The following is a 22,755-nucleotide window of genomic DNA, read 5'->3' as shown; positions in this document are numbered from 1 at the left end:
AGGATGTTGCGCCACACATATGTTTGCCTGCACCATTGTTTCCTCCAACTGCTGTAGAAACGTACACACTATTATAAAGAGCCTCTGAATGCTGCATCAAAGAGGCGCTGTATGAAAACTTCACCTCTGGTCTATAAAGGAATAGACCACGTGACGCTCTGTGATCTCAGTGCAGTTGTGGTAATGAGGTGGAAAGAGATCAGAGTGGATTTAAAAGTGGACAAACTGCTCTGCCACCCAGTGAGATGAATGGACTCTGACGCAGTCATGTGTGATCCTCCGTTAAATCTGTCAAACGCATTATAGCTACTAAACTGCGGTCGTGTCTCAGGAGAGGTGGTACAGTATTTCCACACTGCAACAAAAAAAAAATGGTCAAAAAGCTGCAGCGACACTTGCATCACATTTAAGAACTTTAATATATATATAGATGAAGACAAAATCTAACTGTTATATGGCATGTAGACGTTATATAAGTACCCAGGCGTCCTTGTACAGTGTGCAGGAGTTTTCTCCTGAGTTGGTCTTCCCCCAAAAGCTGCCCTTTGCTCCATACATGACCTAAATATTAATCCATAATCAAATAACTGTTGATTCATATATATTATATATATTATATTGATGTCACAGTGCTCATTGTTATGCTAGTAAGCCAAATCATACTACAAGTACATATTTTGAAATCTATGATGTAAATGTAACAGTGTTTTTTTTAAATGAATAAATGGCATAATTGAAAAATAAATGTATTATAATGTAATATATTAGTTACATTTTGTATGTATGTATATTGAAGAGTTAAATAAGACAATAGAATTAAGTAAGTCATATAGATAATAACATATTCCCAGGCATTTCAAAAGTGTTATTTCTATTTGTTTCTATGATTTTATTGAGTAAAGTAAATTCAGTTTTATTTATTTATTTATTTATGTATTCACAACTGAATTATTAAATGGAATGGCGGCTCTTGCCCTTTAAGAGCTCTGTGGATCCATGAATGAAACGCAGCCATTCATGAAAAACAACAAGGCACGGAGGGCGGACCCGTGTCGAAGGCGATTGGCTCGCCCCCTTTGACTGACTTCGCGCTCGGGCCAATGGCAGGGGCGGCTCGCCACAGCTCCTGCGAGCAAAGCCGTTCATTGAGAAAAATCCACAGTCGAGAGTTCGAGGTGAGGAGGCGCGGGCCATGTATGGGAAGACACCTCCGTCGAGCTCAGTTTTTTATTTTTAAAAACGCACTGCCGAGAAACTTCACCTGTCAAGTGAGTCCCTACGTTCTATCGTATTCTATTCTTTTTATATAGCAGCGGACAATGCGTGGGCTAGCTTCCCCCCAGTACTTTGTTACATAAAATCGCATCGTCGCGGTTCGCTGCGGGCACCGAGGAGCGCTGTGTGTACGGAGACGAACGCCATTTTCTGAAAATCAAATCGGGACGCTTTCGCCCCGCGTTCCCGCATCTCGTCCGCTGTTGCAGAGCGGCGTTTCCCTTCCTTTTCCCTGCAGCAGCTGCCCCGTGCGGCCTGGTAGCGTCGTAAATCTGTTCCGGGAGCTCTGTTGGCATTATGAACGGTGAGCCCCCCCACCACCACCACCACCAACACGACGGGATCGAGTTACACTTCATTGAGAAAAACAAGCAGATCGCCGCAGACGTCCAGTTCCTCCTCCGAGCTCCACTCACCAGTTTTTTTTTTATCTTCCTTTATTGACCTGTTTGCTTTATAGTCAGCACCATCGGGTTGGAAACACCGAGAGGAAGGAGCCAGTCAGGATGCTGGATTTAATCAGTGCTGATGTTGTCAGTGTATCAGTCAGATGTTAGTTATGGAGGTGGTGTTGTTGCCTGCAGACTGCAAGAAAGGAAAACTTCCCCATGTTAAAGTCATGGGAGAGCTACCGCAGTGTCATTTGATTGAAGACCTCCAGTTTATTGCAGTGGATTTAGTTTGCTCGACTTAGCAATTTAAAGGACTAAACCCCCTTTTTTTCCCTTAACTTTAACATACTCAAAGGAATTTCAAACTGGTTCTGAACAAGCCTGTGTTTAATCCCGATGCCTCTTTATGAGAGACCGTCAGTGGGAAGACCGACTTTTTCGTCACCATGTCAAATAAGTCATAAAAATGTAACCGAGGAGTCTCACGGCCTAAGCGAAGAAGCTGCTCTGGAAGTCTGTATGCAGGATGCAACGCCGAAACGAAGTTTGCATTGTGTCATTGTCTCATTTCTAGACATCCAGCAGGCAGCTTGGTTTGAAAAAAGCAAGATGGCGCTTAAATGTCTGTCAGCAATTTCTTTCACTCGACTCTGCAAATGCACACACTAGTCGGATCGACATCTTTATCACAGGAGGCGGCGGTGCTTGTGCTGTCTTTGTCCACAGGAGCCGCTAGAGTCAACATGAATGAAAGTTGCACATAGCTGCTTTAACATGGAAAACAAAAAGAGATCTGAAAACACACTCTCTTATGTTTGTTTTGTTTTTTTATAGAGCATACAAAATATTCAGAACATGGAATGCCATGCACCTTTCAGCATAAAATCATAACTATAATTTGACTATAGGTATTGTTATATAATGTATAAGCTTTGTTGTAGCTGCAGTATAAAGTCATCATCTGTGGCTGCGCGCTTGTGAAACTGGAGGGAGGGATCGCCCGTCAGACTGACAACAAACGTTGCCCATGAGTCCCAGAACGCGATTCCAAGTCAAGACTCGAGTCTCTGTGCGCGGCGATTTAAGTCCAGGTCGCATGATCATGTCATCATCTCTCATGTGTTGTCCCACCCCTCTGTATTCCAGGGTGAAGGCTCCAGCAACATGGATGGCTTTTATGATCAGCAAGTCCCTTTCGGGGTCCCTGAGAGTGTGAGTTTAAATTCAAACATTCAAATTCAGCGTCATACATTAAGCTTCCTGCGAACAAGGATTGATAACATTTCGGTGTACAAATTCATTTTCACTAAACAACAGGTTTTTGTCATTGAACTTGCAGAAATGTCACATAGGAGAAGCAGAACGATGTCTCAGTGAGAGGAAGAGGAAGTTCATGGACACAGAGCTGGCTCAGGACACAGAAGGTAAGCTCATCAGGGCATCTTGAGGCTGTATGAATACGAATAAAACGGACTGTTGTGAAGTGTTCCGTTTGGTAGACGAGACAGGTAAACGCGACCGATCTGATCCACGCAGACCCTTTTTCACAAGAGACATTTTGACTTGTAAAAGCGGGGAAACGTCTATTTAAATCTAATGTCATAACTGTCTTGCAGAGCTCTTTCAAGATCTGAGCCAGCTCCAGGAAATATGGATTGCAGAAGGTGAGATCGGGAAACCACATGTAACAAAAAATATCCAAGGGTGAAATCTGATCAGAAGAGTCTTTTAATATCCTGTCTCCTCCCCTCTAACAGCTCAGGTTCCTGACGATGAGCAGTTTGTTCCAGATTTCCAGTCCAACAGCTGTAAGTAGCTTTTTCCTCTCTAATATTTTTAGCCTGAGAGCGCTCAGGGGGGAATATACATTCTTTATTTATGCCTTGATCTCATAATGGCATTATTTTAAACGGTGTGTGTGTACAAATCCCATAAAAAGACCCAACGCCAACAGTCATTTCCGCTTATTAAAAAAGTATTGTGTATTGCCAGAATCGGGCTCCAGAGAAGAGGTGTCATGTTCACATGGGGCTTCATTTCTTGAATTTGAACTTGCAGACACTCGGAGCACATCACAGGCTGTGACATCAACGTATTAGAGGAGTCATGAATGATTACCCGAGTTATAAAATACACGAGTGAACCGTTGGATAACGGCGGAAGCAAAGACTCGCACATTACAGAGAGTAACAGCTCTGCAATCTAAACCGATAAAGCTATAAAGTTTAACCACGTCCTATATCCGTTCTACAATGATCCTCGACGGGCTCATTACGTACAGCACTCACGTAATCCTCACAAACAGGACCGCAATAAGGAAGGAAGGAATAGTCATCAAAAAGCAGCGCTGCAGTCGTCTGCCTGGGATGTGGACATGCTCTCTGACAGGGGAGGTCCCCCCTGATAAGCGTTTATCCATGACTCTTATTGTGAAGGGTAAAAATGGAAGTCCGCCTTCTGTTGAGTTGGATCCATTGGGCTTATGGCTGAGACCCACAGACAGTGTAGAGGGATCAGAACATATTACATTAAAGAAGAGAAATGATATAAAGAGTTGAAAACTCTGGCAGCATGATGATTATTTGTGTGTCTGTGTGTGTGTTTGCAGTGATGCTTCATGGACTGCCTATCAGCAAAGTGAAGCGGGAGTCCAGCCCAACTAAAGAGCTGTCTCCCTGCAGAAAGCTCCAAGCTGACATGTGCCTTTACAGTTACAGGTACAAAAATCAATGCGTTCAGATAAGTGCTCGATGTATCCGTCGCAATAAGATTACGCTTGAGACGGTTAACACGGAAACCCGACACTTCCTCCTCGTTTCCTCTCCCTCAGTGCCTGTGACACCAAGCCAGCTGGGCTTAAAGCTCTGAATCCAGCCTCCACGCCGGTGCAGTGTGGCTCCACCCATCCCGCTGGACCTCCACCTGCGAAGAGGGATTTGCAACCTCCTGCCCCTCAGCTGACCCATAACCGCCCCCCAAGCCACCTTCCTGCCCTGAGCCCCTCCCACCACCACAACATCCCACAGGCCAACCAAAGCCAGCACTTTGCTCTGCCACGTCCCTCCATCAGCTGCCCCAGTGCGTCTTTCAGCTCAGAACCAAGGTGAGTTCTGACTCGTACGTTTTGTTATGTGTTTTAACAGAAACCAGGTCACGTCGAACCCTCAGTGTTCTTCCACATTTCAGGTTTCAGCGGCAGCTGTCGGAGCCCTGCGTGTCTTTCCCCCTCCAGGAGAAAGCCGTGAACAGACCGTACCAACCCCTGAGCTGTGATGGACGACCACCGTACCAGCGGCACCTTTCGGAGCCCCTGGTTTCCCACGGCCCCCGAGGTTTCAAACAGGATCTGGTGGACCCGCGGTACCCAGAGCCAGGACCAGCCGGGCCGGGTGTGGCCCCGGCCCAAGCTGCCTTCAACCACGTCACAATCAAACAAGAGCCGAGAGACTTCGGCTTCGACTCGGGTGTGTTGATTATTACATTTTGGAAAGTCATTTTTTTTACCTAAACAAAGAATCTGTCATTTTCAAAAATCCAAAGACTCCCAGCTGGCTTTCAGTTTGTTTATGATGACCTGCCTTGTGTTGTCTAGATGTTCAAACATGCCAGTCGTCATCATTTGGAAAGTCTTCAGTTATGTACCAGAAGAACAATGTTGGTGAGTTTGTGTTTGTTTCTATTTGTCATGAAGTACGTTTCTGCCATAATATCTGCCAAAATGGACTTTTATGTATTCTAGATTTGTAATTTTATTTATTTATTTATTTTTTTGCCCCACAGGGTTTGGTCATGAGCCACGTTTTCACTATGATGACACTTGTGTTGTGCCAGAAACACTAGAAGGTAAGACTGACATTGGCCAGAGTGATTTTGAGCTAAAAATGGCGCGCTTCTTATAGCCAATAAAACATTCCTGCTTTTTGATGACATACGATGGCGCTAATATCAGTGCAGACTAGCACAGGTTGCTAATTTTAGCTTATGAAGGTGATGAAGCAATGTTCTATTTTTATTGGATGAACAAATTGTGAGCGCCCGTGCTTTATTTTCTTGCCATCTATATAGATAAATGGCAAATGGCATTGAGATTGCCAGGTTCTACCATCATCACATTTACGTAAGAGCCGAAGACGCCATATTGTAAATATCGGGTTCCTTCTGTTTAAGAAGATGATAGCAGATGACTTATTAGGTTTTTGAAGGGGGTTGGCTGAATTCACAGAGAGAGATTTCACTCTCTGCTCAGGGGAAAATGATGGGTTAGGGATGAAAATTGGAAATGGGATAGAGCCACACTCATTGTGTCCTGTTTGACCCTGTAAACAGGTAAAGTGAAGCAGGAGGGTTTGCCGTACCAGCGCCGTGGCTCCCTGCAGCTCTGGCAGTTCCTGCTCACACTGCTGGACAATCCGGCCAACGCACACCTGATTGTCTGGACGGGACGAAACATGGAGTTCAAGCTCATCGACCCTGAAGAGGTAATTCATCGCCCGACAAAACTGCTCCATTTTAGAAGACTTCTTGTAAAAATTTCAAACACACCATGAATGCTGAACAGGAAATAGATTTGGCTTAATGAAACTGACTCCACTTAAAGTATGTATGTTTAAAGTGTGGGAATTCATTTTGATGTTGCTGCAGGCCATATGGATAGATCAGTAGTTTATCAGAGGGGGAAAAATTATCTGTCTAATGTAAAAAGACAAATAAATCCAGTTGCTTTGCTGATGTTTTTTAATCTCCTGTCTTGTGTCCAGGTGGCTCGTCTGTGGGGGATCCAAAAGAATCGACCAGCCATGAACTACGACAAGCTGAGCCGTTCGCTGAGATACTACTACGAAAAGGGCATCATGCAGAAGGTAAAGGCAGGTCATCTTCCACTTATCACCTCTAGTGCTCTTTTGTGTGTTAGTGAAGTGTCATCGTTTCTCCTCTCCTCAATGTTTAGTTTAAACCCTCTTTATTATTCTTTTTGTATATTTCATTTGCTTCTATGCAAATTCAGTGTTGCAAACAAATACTATCCGGGCAAATTAATACATGTAATTTGCCCGGATACACAATGAGTGCTGAATAAAACTTTTAGAGGTATAAGTTGATACTAAAGAACAGCTCAGTCTATTCGAGTTTGAGTATTTGAGTTAAGACCATCCAAAAAAAAAGGACATATCTATTTGTTAAAAACAGAATATTAGCGTTTCTTTGAAATCTATAATTCATTGAAATTTGTAAATAAGTGATCAGCTTTTATTGTGCAGCCAACTTCACTAACGTCCCCTCCCTTGTTCTACAGGTGGCCGGGGAGAGGTATGTCTACAAGTTCGTATGCAACCCTGAGGCGCTTTTCTCCATGGCTTTCCCAGACAACCAGCGGCTGAGTCTGAAGGCCAACCCAGACGCCATCCGGCCTCCCAGCGAGGAGGACAGCTTCCCCCTGCCCAGCTTTGAGGAGGAGGGTCCCTACCTACCTGAGGGAGGGGAGCAGTGCATCCAGGGGCTGCCTTTCCCAGACAGCTACCCGTACTAGACTGCGCTCCTCCAAGATGCATACCTGCGAGAATAATTTATCCAAGCGTTTTTTTTAATCAAACCTAAATGTCTCTTCTGACACACTTGATTTTCCAGTTTCAACGTGACGATCGTGCTTGAGGCTGAAAATTCAGGGAGCTCTGAGAGTGTTGATTTGGACAAAAATGCAGTCGTTTGTGCAAAACTATTCTCGTTGTAATTTTTGTTCGCAGCGACGACTTGAGACCAGCTCTGCCCGCCCGCCGCCCTCCGACCCTCCTGGCGTTTGAGATCTTTTTCCTCAAAAGTCGCACGGAGAAACCCTAAAGCGCGGATATAATTTAGTAGCATTGGCCATCACTGTAGTCCTCGCTGATGTGAACTCTGGGATCAGTATTTCAACCAAAAAGTATCTCAAAGCCATGGCACTCCTTTACTAATTTACTTATAATTGTTTTTTTTGTTTTTTTTGGATAAGCCTTTTAATGCTTTGAAAGGGACTCGAGTTATTTTCCAGACGTTATGGTCCACCTATACACATGTATATTGACATGTCTTTTGTGTATTTTTCTTGTTATCAAAGCTAATATTTTGGCATTATATGGAACTTTTTTTTTCCTAAACCGTTTTATGATAAAAAGTACTACTCCTATTTTTGATTGTGTAACATTGCCACTATGAAGCTAATAATAAGCATGGACTTTCTTACAAGCAGCTCACCAGTTATTGTACTATTGAGATAGCTTTCTGCGTTTTGTATGGTTGATTTGCTTCAGTGTGTAGAAAAAGGTGTCTAATTACATATGAATCTATTTTTTCTAAAGGCGGCTTGTGCTTTACGTTGTATCTTGAGCTGCAGGATTTAATCTGCTAATCTACTGCATCGACGTCCAGCCTGTCCGAGGTTGAATGACTTCTACCCTTTGAGTCCTGCAGATAGATATGGATGTAATGCTATATTTTGCTATATATGATCACATGACGGTGTGAGGCTGGAGAAAGACACTGACGCTGGTGTGTGTCTACCCTCAGTATGTGTGCCTTTTTTGTTGATCTTTACTGATACAATAAACTATTCTACTCTTTTACTCGGCCTCACGGATCATTTCAAGAGTATTTCCACAACTTCACGAGTGGACAGAAAGCATTAATGAAAGAGAAAGTGTGACATTAATAAATGGATAAGCTAAATATGCATATATGGGGAAAATAGATCAATCAAAAATGAACCTTCCCACTTCAAAATAAATAATTAGACCAACATTCAAATTACTAACTGATTTTTTTTAATTTGCCATTTTCTAATTTCCACTGTCCTAAATTGGATGATGTGTGATAAGTGCCTTTATGTTTTTTTTGCCATATGTGTGTATAAGAACTTATTGCAAACAATATAGAGCATGTTTAGAGGAGACCAATGCCCAGTGTGGTTCTCTACATGTGTGTTGCATGTTCGCCCACTAGATGGCACTCTTCCATGCGTCAAGTTCAAGTTCAAGTTCTAGTTCAAACCAAGTTCTGGTTGGTTTTCGGAAAAGTTTGTTACAGCATGTTACGTCAAGTTCAAGTTCAAAACCAAGTTCAAGTTCAAGTTCGAAACGAGGTTTGGTTGGTTTTGGAAAAATTTTACTGGAGGACACAGAGCCTTGACCTGACAGCATGTTCCGCGTCAAGTTCAAGTTCAAAATCAAGTTCAAGTTCAAGTTCGAAACGAGGTCTGGTTGGTTTTGTAAACGTTTGACATTTTACTGGAGTGCACAGAGCAGTAACCTGACAGCATGTCACGCGTCAAGTTCAAGTTCAAGTTCAAACCCAGCTGTGGCAGACATGTTTCTTCACACCTGTTGTGTTAGTCATAAGCATAGTCTCATCTCTCCTGTTGTAATTATTGCAAATTATGTGTACATTATAGATCAAAACTATCAAAAATTGTGTCTCTGTAAAGCACTTTGAATTCAGGTGTCTGAATTTTCTACGTTTTGGTGTTATGTTGCAGAAATCACCATATAGTTTGCTGCTTTATCATTTAGAAATCAGATGTGTTACTTGGAATCCACTCATATCTTTTTCCGTATATATTTACTTAAAAAGAACAATAGCTCATAATCTGCTGATGATACCGGAGCTGCTCTCCTCACACAGCAGAGGGCTTCTCTTCATCTCACCTCTGATGCATGGAAGCCAAGAGAAGACACATGCTTGAAATTCAAAATAAGACAAAACATTTAAAAACTAGGAAAGAATACTAGTTACTGAAATACATCAATGAAAATGACTAAACTATAAAGAAATGTAAAATGTATAGAAAAAAGCTGGCAACTCTGAAACAATTGAGGCAATTTGTTTAATAGTGATCAACATTTTTTTTTTTTGGCCACAAGTGGGGACGAGTTGATATGATACAAGTAAAACATACTAGTGAATATCTATAAATTAAAAAACACTGATAAAATGATCATTGTAAATATTTGTGCAATATAAAATCAGTAAATCAGACCAGTGGAAACGATGGAAACACAGTGTCTGACTGCAGTGCAGGAGGAAGAGGTGGATAACGGAAACTTTTGTGGACTGCAAATCATTGTTGTCTTTTTTCAGTAGCTTCAGTCTGTCCAGGTCAGAATTTTAAAAAAAATTATTATAATAAATCAATACAGCCTCCATTTGTAGGCTGATATAGGCACTGATAAGGCATTTAGGGGTCATTATTATTATTATTATTATTATTATTATTACGCAAGTCTACTAGAAAAACTTGGCCTGTAAACACAAGTGCATCTGGCACATGGTGAACTCTTTCAAGAGAGTCAAATACTGTTAACAAAAACTAACTGTGCATTTGGCAGGACGTTGAGCATTCTCTTGTGCATATAATGTGCAGAGAGCAATCGGCTCTCATGATTTGTGCCGGAGAAAATGCTGTGAGCACAGAGACACAGATTAAAATTCTAGATGTCCGAGCGTTGGCGCAATATAAAGTCCGGCAGTGGTTCTGTATCATCAGTGAGCTGCAGGTACCATCTCACAGGCGAGGCTGGCTGATGAAGGGTCGCCGTCAGGCCTAAGGAAGACCCACCAGCTCGCAGCTCTTCTTCCACAGCTTGGCTTGGAGCTCAGAGTCATAGGACGAGTCGGAGGACTCCCTCTTCTCGCCGTTGTACAGGTAACAGCTCCCCACCCCCTCCATCTCAGAGGCAGCTGCTGCATAGACAGATATGGACGCTCCCTCCGCTGGAGTCTGACGGGGACAAGCAGCAAGAGAAAGACCATCAACAATCTAGAAAACACTAAAATGGTTAATCTCCATACTTGGAAAACAAAACATGTTTCGGCCACATCAGCGAGCCTTAAGATGTATTACGTAAAATGCAGGTACCCTGAACAGTATCTTGGCCACGGGTTTCTTCATCGCCTGTGCGAGGGTCCACAGGTTGTTGTACAGCGCCGTGTCCACCATGCCGGGGTCCACGGCGTTAACTGTCACCGGGGAACCGCCAGCCACCAGCTGCTCCTGCAGGTAGTAGGTGAAGAGGACCAGGGCCAGTTTGCTTTGGGAGTAGGCACCATGGGAACTGTAGCATTTCCTGGAGACGGGGAGGGAGAGGGGATGGAACTGTGGTTATTAATCTCGGATCTTCATCAACTTCAGGCTGAGCCACGAGGGCTGATTACAGCTCAGAGCTGTGGGTCGGACCAGGCTGGGCAGGAAGTAGTTATCAGTAAAATGAATATGAGTGATATCAGAAGTTTCTTCAGCGAATCAAATCCCTGCTGCTGTATTAAGTGATGTGACATCAAGAGTTTTAGGATATTATTTTCCCTCTTACCTCCTGTTTAAATCATCCAGGTCCAACACTCCTGCATAGTGCGTGGCGGAGGACATGTTGACGATCCTGGAGCAGGAGCCGTGTCTCCCCGACCTCTTCAGCAGGTCCAGCAGCAGGTTGGTCAGCAGGAAGTGGCCGAGGTAGTTGAGCCCGAGGTGGAACTCGAAGCCGTCCTCCGTCTGTCTCTCAGGAACCAGCATGGTGCCGGCTGCGTGACAGGAAGACAGACGACACGAGTATGCGTTTAGTCTACGATGCACATGCAATCAACCAACCGGTAAAAGCCAGTATGAGACAATCAGAGCAGCCTACCGTTGTTAACCAGAACATGGAGGGGGAGGCCTTTGTTCTTGAACGCCGCAACAAACTGTCGCACCGATTTCAATGAGGTCAGGTCCAGGTAGACAAACTCAACTGTCAACAGAAAGAAAAAACACATGAGCACAGATTTTACAGAGCCTGATGGTACATCCAGAGATAAAATATCATAGAGCAATACAAAGCATCAGGTATTAATATTCAAAAAGGATTCCTGCGCCTCATGCAGAAAAGGATACAAAACCAGATACCAAACCTTTTTTTGCATTAAGCATCACACTACACAGGTTCCATGAAAGACTACATGAATGAGTTAACTTGTTGTGTTGTTGCCGTCCCTGGAGAAAATGTGAGCAATCCATAAAAAATTCAGGTTAATTAGCCTCTGTGTAGTCTCCAACCTGTAAAATCAAAGAAGTTAGGAGTCTCTGAAGTTAGTGTGTGTTCATGCAGAGCAGCTGGAGGAAAACCACAATTATTTGGTTGAAGAAATATGGGCAATTTTCACCCAAATCAGTGAATAAAGTTGTGTGTTTGCAAGATTATAAATTTTCATTTTGTACAAGTTACACTGATGTGTTTCTGAATGCATTTTTCTCTACTTGTTTTTCAGCAAATTCCAAAAATACCACAAAGGATTTTTTTTTTTAATGTTAAGATATGGAGCAAAATGTGAAAAATAAGAACGCTTCAATATTGATTTCGACTTCAGTGGAACATTAGGGGTTAAACTGGCTTTGTAAGTCTGTACTGAATGTGGGATTAAAGCCCTGAATAGCTTTGAACTAGAACACGTTCTCTAAATCCTGGTACAGTCTTATTTCCTAGCAACTGCAGGCATGTTATTCATGAATCACCTGCCACTGCCCTGTGGCTTCACTGACATAACCTCTCGGGCACTTATGGAATCAATTAAACCCCTCCGTTGCAGAATATTGTGCATCGCACTAATTGAGATTCCTGACAAGAGAGAGGGCATATAAATATAAAGCTGATTTCTTGGTTTTTGGAATGAAACTTAATAGGTCAGATCTCTGCTGATACAGACTGACTATTTATTCATATTCATTTATAATGAAAGCCGCAGCACAAATCTTCACCCTGGTGCTGTTAGCAGTTATTTTTTTCATATCTGTATTTGCTAACACACTTTATAAAATGCTTAAACGACAGATATGTCCAAAAACAAAAGAGACGGAGACAGACAGGTGATTACCTTTCCCCTTGCTGCCTTCTTCTTCTTCTTCTTCGATCTTCCTGACTGCTGCTTTGCCCTCCTCTTCCTCGTTCCCAGCTGGAGATGATGGATATCAGAGAGGCTTGGTGGGCAGATGTCCAGCAGATATCCATTTCAACAAACCTTACTGCCTACAGCAATGTATCCTCAAACTTACTTGATTATCATTTTACGCAGTTTAATAGAATTTGGTCAGATTGGGGCTGAGGTGCAAAGTGACAGATCGTTTATATTTATAGGTCTTTTAGACACACCACAAATTGTGCACCAATCTTTGGAATATAAACTACAAATATGGAAGCCAATGTGAAGCTCAGTCATCAACTTACATGAGACAACAATCAGGAGCATCTAGAAGCTAAAATCTCGTAAAGCCTCCGAAACATGGCTGTGACGATAACATAGCAGAGATGGTTAGAAATCTATCTTGGACCCTTATGTCGTGTTTCTTCAAATCAAAACAGGATTAAAAATTATTGAGCACAACCAGTGTCTTCTGTTAACAGTCTTTACTTCATTTATTTTCAGTGAACAATTAGGATAAGACAAAATTGCAAATTTCAGTGATTATTTGTAAGAAATGGCCAGGATTTGAAGGTAGCTCAAGAACCGCTAACTGCTGCTGTAGATGTATTTGGCTGTAGCGACCTGCTGCCATTAGCTACTAACTCAATTAAAAATGCAACTATTGCAATAAGCTACTTATTAGACTAAGTAGATAACCTGCCACTTTTACATGTCCCAGCTAAAGCGATGGGAAGGTCGCTGGTTCGATTCCCCTGGTCTGCATGTCGAACTGGAACCCAAACTGCTCCTGATGTGCTGGTCAGCACCTTGCATGGTATCTATAAATTTCTGTAAGTCACTTTGGAGAAAAGCGTCCTAAATGTAAATGGTCCAATGTCAGTAGACATTTCTGCAACAAAGTACAAAGAAATGTTTGACACGACATCAACACTGTTGTTTCTTCACACTTTGAAGATGTAAGATCATTTTGAATTTTCATTACGTCAACCTAAAATTCTGACCACATCTTACAAATTGCTCCTTTAAAGCCGGACTGCAGAGAGATGTATTAATTTGGAGGGAGGATCAAGGTATACAGTGTGCATAATCTGGCTTCAGGCATATGATTAGACAGTAGCCTACCTATGACAACATGCATGCCCAGGCTTGCCAGGTGTCTCGCTGTCTCAAAACCCATTCCTCTGGTACCCCCAGTCACAATGGCAACCCTTCCATTTTGCTTTGGCAAGACTGTGTGGGAGGGAGAGAGGGGACCACATGAGAACAACATGCAATCCATTTCCACTTGTTTTGGCGCCACATTAATTGTGTTCAACCATTGATCCACTTCCTGTTCATGTGTCAGATAAGATACTGTCACACGGCCTTTTACAATGACAGAATAGATATCCAGTGTGTGCGAGGCAGTCTAGTCTATGCCAGACCTCAAATGAGGCTTCATCTTGATAAAGGCAAGAATCACCTAATTGAGACTGTTGTCCCTGTTGAAGATTAACACATCAGTGTGGCTATAAAATCAAAATATTTGACATCAAAACACACACACACACTATATATATATATATATATATATATATATATATATATATATATATATATATATATATATATATATATGTATATATGTATATATATATATGTATGTATATATATATATGTATGTATATATATATATATATATATATATATATATATATATATATATATGTATATATATATATGTATATATATATATGTATATATATATATATATGTATATATATATATATGTATATATATATATATGTATATATATATATATGTATATATATATATATATGTATATATATATATATATATGTATATATATATATGTATATATATATATATATATGTATATATATATATATATATATATATATATATGTATATATCTATATATATATATATCTATCTATATCTCGATCTATATATATATATATATATATATATATATATATATATATATATATATATATATATATATATATATATATATATATACACACACACACACACACACACACACACACCAGTGTAAGGCAAAGCATGACATTTTTGAAGATCGTTAATTAATGCTTTGATATCAATATACAGTAGGTATTTACATATATAGCACATCCCAAATCCTAAACAAAATCACAGACAACCGAGCTTACAAGATAATGAGTAGATGTTCGTAGGAGGCATAGATAGAGACAATATACGTTCTTACTGTTCCATCATCACAAAACGCTCTTTAATGTAAGCATTTGTTGGATACAAATGTAAATGTTACAGCTATCTCTGCTGTTATGTTAATTTCAGTTAACTACATTTTCTGTACAGATTTTGTCGACTGCTGAAGGAAAAATATGATGTACACCATAGCAATTAAGGGATTTCTCTTATTGAAATAAAAATACAAGCCATTTCTATAGTTTACTAACAGGCTTTAACACATATCTTACAACTTCTAGTTCTTTCTTTCTGTGACTGAGAGGATTGGGAAGATTTCTCACTTTTTTTTTCTGATTTTTGTGTTTGAAGTACATTAAGACTGGAAGCAAAGAAAAAAAGCTGGCCTACCTCTGCTCAAACTAGAAAAAACTTAAAACAACACTTTTAAAGCTCACTCAGTTTGTCTTATTTACAGAAATGTCACAAGACATCCCTACAAAATGCTGGAAAAAAAAATCTAACTTTGATTTGATGATTGCACTAGATGCAATGTCAGATGATCAGTGATCAGGAATTATATTCTTGGCACCATAAATGTCTAAAGCAAATTTCATAGCAATCTGTCAAATAGTTGTTGAGACATTTCACTGAAAATAATCAATTTTCACCCCCTAGAAGAAAAGTCAGAATTGGCATTCATTTGGTGAACATGAATATCTGTATTTTGGTTTGTATGTTTTGTTTTGTTTTTTAACATTGGACAGGCAAGATGTTTTTTCCTGCTTCCACTCTTTATACTACCTCAGCTAAATGACCCTGGCACTGCCCAGACATGAGACTGATAACTTCACTCTGAGGAAAAAAAGCAAATATGCATTTTAAAATTAGTCAATAAGGCAATATAGGCCAAAATCTTTTCATACTGACTTAAGGCCAAAAGTCAAAGAAAGAATCTTATAATAGGATCAAGACATTTACATACAACTGATACCGCTTGATTATATTTTTCAATGAAGGCAACACAGTATGGCAGGGAGTCAAGTCAAAAATGTTTTACCTTTTGCATATTTAAAAACACACAGTCATTCAAGTGGCTGACCCAGACAGTTTCCTTCCCAAACATTTTCCAAATCATCCTCACAGGGTTCAGGCTCATAGTAGCCTCGTGAGTTCTCATATAGGAAGACCTGCTGATCTACTAAAACTGGAGCTAGGCGATTCCTTTTCCCACACAGAACAGTCCCAGAGGAGCTGAACAACCTGTGACAAGGGACACTCATGGCAGGAACACACCAATACTTCTGGAGCACCTTGGGGAGGGTGGGGAACAATGGTGCATGACTCGACCACCACAGTAAAGGGTCTTCATTAAGGCCTAGGACTCGCTGTGATTTGTAGTTGCTCAACTCCTCTAACACTTGTGCATGCAGCTCCTCCTGGCTCTGGTCTGCATCGGACTGACAAAATATGGCAGCCAAAGGGTTATCTAGGGATACGCAGCTCGCTGAGGATTCTCTTAGAGGTGTCTGCTTCTTGCTAGGTGGCTCGTCAGATACCAAGGAGAAATCATCTAGGCACGGTCGCTCTGCAATCTGCTTCTCAAGGATTGCTTTTGCCTCCTCGATTATGTTGTTCTCAACTTTGGAGCGTTCCTGAGTGGACAGGAAGGGCAACTTCTTGTACCGAGGATCCAGGAAGGTAGCAATGTTGAGGAATGTTGAAATTTCTTGTGATAGTTGAGAATTTTGTGAATAGGTGCTTGATAGGACTTTTGAGATGACCTCTTTGGTCATGCTGATCTCTTTGAGGTCCCCTTCCTTGACCTTGAGGGTGTTGTTCAACAGCATATGAAGCACAGGCCTAACCATGCTAATGGTTGGGTACCTGCAAGAAGTTATCATGTTAGCAACGACTTTAAAAGGCTGGAGGACTTCAGCCAAGCCCTCTAACAAGGTCCAGTCAGGACCATCAAAGGTGAACTGATGGTTGCTGGAACTCTCTCTAAGTGTTTCAGTTACAGCAATCTGTTGCTCCCTCAGTCTTTGTAACATTGCCAACGTGGCCAACCAAGACCTACCCCTGTCTGTGATGAGTGCACACTGGGCAAGACCATGCTGCTTCTGTTTTTCCTTCAGCAGATACATTGCTGGTTCTCTGAAATGGTCAACAATTTTGCGGCAACATCCCAAAAAGCTTTCGACACGCGGCAGCTGGAAGGCTTCGTCCATTGCACGGTTAATGGTGTGTCCAAGGCAAGGCATTTCCACAGACAGATCGAGGAGTGAGCATGCTTTAACAATGTCCACTGAACCATTTGTGGTGGCACCACTGACTTTTTGAGTAATCCCCCACTCAACGAAGGTTTCATACATCGCTCTGGTGATGTTCTCTGCCGTGTTGTCCTCTTGTACCTCGAAAGTTTTAAGGCACTTGTTGGTCATCGAGAAGCCAGTCGTACTGCTGTAATTAACTGAATGCATAGACAGTGAAATATATGTTCTATTCTGGGTTTGGCTTTGCCAAAGGTCAGTAGTAACACCACAGTTCACAACTCCAGCGAGCTCACTGAAGACCATGTCTCGGGTACGGCAATACATCTGAGGCAGCATTTTCACTATCAGGTCGCTTTTGCTTGGTGGACAGTACCCAGGATCAATGGTGGTCATTAAGGTCTTGAAAGTCGGCTCTTCAACTACAGATACAGGGTACAAGCCCTCACAGATGAAGTTGATGATGGCAGCCGTCAGATCATTGTGTCGTCTGTTTTCATAGTCTAAGCTCTGCCTTAGGTTTGTGTCCTGGGATTGTTGCTGAACATGTAGACCTGAAGGCTCATTCTTTATCCTGGAGAATGCTGTTGCAAATGCCTCGCGCATCTGATCTGTGTTACTCTTCACAAACTCACTGAACTCTACAGGGTGGTTCTTTTCAAGGTGGTACGACAGATTAGAGGTGTTTCCAGAGTAAGCAATCTGACTCATGCAAACGCGACAGTATATCCGTTTCCAGTGCAATATGCAGCCATCTGCATCTGTGTCAAAGCCAAAATATTTCCAGACTTTGCTTTTTGCCCGTGGGTGTGCAACCAGATTGAGGCCGGAGCATGAAGGTCCTGAACCTTTACCCTCCATTGGTTCCTTCAGTTAGAAATCCACTTGGATGCCTTCATTTACTGAGTACCTAACAAGAATAGTGAAATATACATTTGGAGATTAAAACATTAACTATTTGTAAAGTTAAACTTCATAGGATAGTCATCTTTTAGCTATGTTTACATGAGCACAAGATTGAAACCAGGTTGAGGCAGGGAATTAGATTACTTTACATATGCTGCTAATCTGATCTCAAAAACCCCTTTTCAAATGCAAATGAGCATTCAATGAGATTTCCCATACACCTTTCCATGTTTTCTTACTAAAAAGTTATTAACAGGATAGATGGATGGCCAAGAATGTCCCCTCGGTAAAGTCAATTATCTTTTATATGAGATTTTGGAAGAAGGAAAATATTGCTGCTCTAGCCTCTACAAGTTGAAAGTTACAGGTCTCTCAAACCCAAGTTCTGTTTTAGGACTAGGTCGTATAACCCCTTTTGATTATACGACCTAGTCCTGAAAAACAGAACTTGGCCAGAAAAGTTTTGAAATGCAACATATGCAAAGCTGACCCTGCCTGGAAAGGGAGTATCAGAAGCGGATGTTGATGTTCCTCCTTTGCCTGACACTGATATTTTTGAATGACGTATTCATCTTTAATATCTTTATTGTTAGAAAGCATGCCTAAAACAACTTCACTGAGTAATTTAGCTATTCATAATCCAAATAATCGATTATTTGTTTCAATAATCCATAGATGAATTGACTCAAAATAGGTGTTAGTTGCAGCGCGAGCTCACGTGATCTCGTGGGGAAACAGATGTAAACAAAACAGAGTTTAGCCCGGTGCATTAACTTGCTGTTGTAACTAGTTGCATTGAGAAAAAAAAAGCGCAGGATGTTAAACAAGTCTGAATGAGTAGTGAGCAAAGTCAACACTTGTCCTTGTATTCCTAAGCCAGAACTGTAGGTGAGATTTCAAATTTCTGTCAACAGCAGTATGCTTGCTAGACCTAAGGGCTATATTTTCTATCGCCTGGAAACACTGTCAGCTGCTCAAGGAGGATCAACTTTATCATCCAAAAGGACATTAGTGCCCTGAAACAGTAAACTTCACTGGGAATTAAATTATTATTAATTACACTGGCATTTTTTCAGCATTATGTTTTATATAAAAAAAACATATGCTAATAATATGCATATGATGCATCTTTGTTAGGCAGGAAAATACATCAGTATTTGTCTGCATCATAAAGGTCACAGCCTTCTAGATTTAGATAAAGTGTTAAAGAGAACAGCTACCTACTTTTACACTCAGGGTTTTATAAAGTAGAGGAGGAATAAGACAGCAATCTCTCAGAGTTAGTGACTAATCAATGACTCTATTAGTTGTCAACTATTTCAATGACAGCCATCTATTTTGATAATCGATCAATTGGCTTGAGTCAGTTTTCTGGATCTAGCTTTTTGGATGTGATTTTTTCTGGTTTCTTCCCTCCTCTGTGATAGTGAAACAAAAAACTTTGAGCTGCGGACAAAACAAGACATCTGAGGTTGTCATCTTGGGCTTTGGGAATCTCTGATCAATGTTTCCCACTTTAAACTCCTGAGTGTGTCATTTGAGCATAAAATTGAGGTCCTAAAAAAGGATTTTTCAGTCAGGCCCGGTCTCTTTGTCACGGTGTGGGAAACTCCATATGAATAACATGAAATTAGGAAATTCCTGACCTATCTGCTCGACTCTGCTTTACCAACTTACCACATTTTTTGTGAGATTATGAGTATAAACCACTGGCTTGACTGGAGACACAATCACCTCTTTGTTTAAGAGTAGTGAAGTTCTAACTCACTCCAAGGTCACATGCTTTTACAGAAATTGTTATTTTGTTTTATGGCTTTAGATTATGAATGAGCACTCAAAATACTATCACTCCAGTCTGTGAAGTAAGATCAGAGCAAAGAGGAAGTTGTTTATGATAAAGTTAATAAGCAAATAAAATGTCAAATTTCAGTATGATGACACTAACATGAGACAATCTGATATCATTCTACACATGTTCATTAATTGAGGACTAATGCTAAGCAAAATGTCATTAAAAATGAACGAATTAGTTACCAGCTGTTTTGTCTGTCACCTCTAACCAATTTGGTCTCATGTCATCTTTCTCAATGCTTAGTTTGTGTCATTTTGCACACATTTACAATATCATATATGTAGGAGAGGCTGGATATTTTACAGTTTGACAATAACCTTTTGTTTAAAATGACATCAGGTCACTGATACAATAAACTCCCCTGGGAATTTAATAATTACAAATTAAAGCACCTTTGTTCTGCATTGTAACTTCTCAACCAAAACTTTTCATACGTGCACATACCGTACTACATATATGCCGGTCTGATAGAGACCTATCTGTGATGGGCCCATATCAACTGAAAGCGGTATTAGCATTTGTTTATCCCCTATTATCTGTATCGGCTTCGCCCCCGAACTTATTTTGGATATTATGTGCCAAGTCTTTTTCCCTAAGTAGTTTTACCTGGATTATACAAGTGAGGCCAGAGGGTAAGACGTCTCTGGGCTGTAGAGGATCACACTTTGGGTTTTAGACTCACATGATCAAATGGTGACAACATGAAGTAGCACACTTGTAGCAATTCTAGTTCTACTGAAATTCAAAACTGTAAGGCTGACGTTAAGCTTCAGCACATTTGAATTAAAAAGTAAAAATAAAAAATAAAGCATTATTTTAACTCTATCTTCTAGTCAGTTATTCATACATGTGATACTTCCGGCAGCATGACGCCACATCTTTCAGACCGGGTTCACCAGGTCACCTGTCCTTATTTTGATGGAGGCTTATGCTAGGCTATGTAGAGAGAATCACTCCCCACACTGTGAACTGCACGTACTGGATGTATAACATGTATGCTGAACTGACTGTAAGATACCGTTATTAAAAACTCGTAACTCAGGTTCCATCACCGAGCTTCCTTTGTCGATAAGTAGCATCATGTTTTTGAAAACGCTCATATTATATAAGGAGTTCGGCATGCAAACAGACCCTAGCGTTGAACAGGTGCTAAAGCTACCTTTAACGAGGACAGGCTATCAGATTGTGGCAGAGATGTAGTAAATATAGTGCAAGACAGTACAGACCTGGCAGTGTGAACGATCTGTTGAACGTCTGATAGATAAGAACTTTGATTCCGCATAAGTAGAGCCTGGCGAGAGGCAGCAACACTGACAGCAGCCACATCCCTGGGTCCGTCTTCCGACCGACAGCTTCCGAGTCCAACGGTGCTTCACGGAAATCCGTCCGGCGCGGCGTCTGCATGGTATTAGTAGTGCCCGTGGTTCCGCCCCCAAGAAAATTGCGTCACAAGATGCCTGGAGGAGTTACAGATTGTACAGACTGTTATATAATAAAATATAATTTTTAGGCTTTTCTTTTGACCCTACTGCCATTATATAAGAGAAATGGATCGTGTGTAGTTCCCAAACTCAATTATTAAACCCTTTAATCTGCACAATGTAGATTACATTTACATTTACATTTAGGTCATTTAGCAGATGCTTTTTGTGTAGTAAGATGCTTGGTGTTGGGGATGTTTTTTTCTGGATAATATATATAGATATTTAGTTGCATTTTAGTTTAGAGGCTAATTGTGTTTTTTTTTCTTTTTTTTCTGGAGTTTCATTGAAATCCTACCAAATTCTGAATACATCTTATCACATAAACTTATCTCCAGACTCTGGAAAATTCCTGGGAAACATGTATGGACATCTGTACAAACCACCACAGATGGGCAGATTTCAGAATTAGATCACATGGATCTTTGCAGCTTGCAGACATGGAAAGTGCAGAATGACGTGTACTGAACTTTATTTCACTTTGATATAATAGGCTCCTGTTTCAGCGTTCACTATTATCTTTTGTCTCAACATGCTGTTACACAGATGCACAGTCAGGCGTGTGGGGAGGGGGTTCATTTTCTTCTTTCAGGGTACATTTCACAATTGGACAATGTGAACTTGATATTTTAGAACCAGAGAAATTTGGGATCAATTATGTGAAACTGTGTCTTCATATTATCTGCAGCTGCATGAATGAAAGCATTCATATGTCTGACACCCACACAATATAGTCAATTATCTCAATGACGGCCATCTGTTTTGATAATCGAATAATTGTATTGAGTCAGTTTTGAAGAGAAAACGTCAAAAGTCTCTGGTTCTAGCTTCTTGGATGTGATTTTTTTCTGGTTTCTTCCCTCCTCTGTGACAGTGCAACAACAACAAAAAAAACTTGGGTAGCAGACAAGACAAGACATTTGATGTTGTCATCTCAGGCTTTGGGAATCTCTGATCAGTGTTTTTCCCCGTTTTAAACTCCTGAGTGTTTGTAATTTGACCATAAAATTGTGGTCCTAAAAAAGGACTGGAAACTGGAATTTTTCAGTCAGGCCTGGTCTTTTTGTCATGGTGTGGGAAACTCCATATGAATAACCCAATATGAAATTTGGAATTTCCTGACCTATCTGCTTGACTCTGCTTTATCAACTAACCACGATTTTTGTGAGGTTATTAGTATAAACCACTGGTTACGCAAAATATTCAGAAAGAAAGAAAGAAAGAAAGAAAGAAAGAAAGAAGTTGTTGCAGTTTGAATTATCAGCAGTGATCAGCAGGTAATTATCATATATCGTATCAGCTGAAATAAAATCCATATTGTTCATTCTAAGTGTTTTTTTGTTGTTGTTGTTGTTGTTGTTTTCCAGAGTTTCATTGAAATCCTACCAAATTCTGAATACATCTTATCACATAAACTTATTTTCAGACTGGAATAATCAGTCAGAAAATACTCAGAAAAATCAGCCTTTCAATAGCCCTTTTGT

General features: G+C 40.7%; 3 protein-coding genes across 10 annotated transcripts in view; 1 reads left to right on the top strand and 2 right to left on the bottom strand.

The window, feature by feature from the left end:
• LOC119015380 (cytidine and dCMP deaminase domain-containing protein 1-like) overlaps nt 1-22,755 on the bottom strand; it is a 542,642-nt gene that overhangs the window by 376,097 nt on the left and 143,790 nt on the right. The window lies entirely within an intron of this gene.
• Nucleotides 1,081-8,263, top strand: LOC119015378 (ETS translocation variant 5-like). Of its 2 annotated transcripts, none has more exons than XM_037091296.1 (13): nt 1,081-1,268; nt 2,814-2,879; nt 3,007-3,091; nt 3,284-3,331; nt 3,425-3,475; nt 4,276-4,384; nt 4,498-4,770; nt 4,854-5,131; nt 5,260-5,325; nt 5,448-5,510; nt 5,994-6,145; nt 6,425-6,526; nt 6,961-8,263. In XM_037091296.1, the coding sequence occupies exons 1-13, from the start codon at nt 1,101-1,103 to the stop codon at nt 7,192-7,194; spliced, it is 1,695 nt and encodes a 564-aa protein (XP_036947191.1). In that variant the 5' UTR covers nt 1,081-1,100; the 3' UTR covers nt 7,195-8,263. The 2 variants fall into 2 exon arrangements, with proteins under 2 accessions (XP_036947191.1, XP_036947192.1); XM_037091297.1 differs by lacking the exon at nt 1,081-1,268 and adding an exon at nt 1,397-1,579.
• On the bottom strand, nt 9,489-21,179 carry dhrsx (dehydrogenase/reductase (SDR family) X-linked). Of its 5 annotated transcripts, XM_037091286.1 has the most exons (8): nt 21,017-21,153; nt 16,840-17,942; nt 13,707-13,814; nt 12,537-12,614; nt 11,315-11,416; nt 11,003-11,210; nt 10,552-10,759; nt 9,489-10,413 (listed from the first exon to the last, which is right to left on the bottom strand). In XM_037091286.1, exons 2-8 carry the CDS (start codon nt 17,891-17,893, stop codon nt 10,237-10,239), a joined length of 1,935 nt encoding a protein of 644 aa, XP_036947181.1. In that variant the 5' UTR covers nt 17,894-17,942; nt 21,017-21,153; the 3' UTR covers nt 9,489-10,236. The 5 variants fall into 5 exon arrangements, with proteins under 5 accessions (XP_036947181.1, XP_036947182.1, XP_036947183.1 ...); XM_037091287.1 differs by lacking the exon at nt 16,840-17,942 and having other exon boundaries at nt 21,017-21,179; XM_037091288.1 differs by lacking the exons at nt 16,840-17,942; nt 21,017-21,153 and adding an exon at nt 15,820-15,959.

The sequence above is a fragment of the Acanthopagrus latus genome, chromosome 24, assembly GCF_904848185.1.
Source record: "Acanthopagrus latus isolate v.2019 chromosome 24, fAcaLat1.1, whole genome shotgun sequence".
NCBI lineage: Eukaryota > Metazoa > Chordata > Actinopteri > Spariformes > Sparidae > Acanthopagrus > Acanthopagrus latus.
This window is presented reverse-complemented; position numbering and strand designations above follow the sequence as displayed.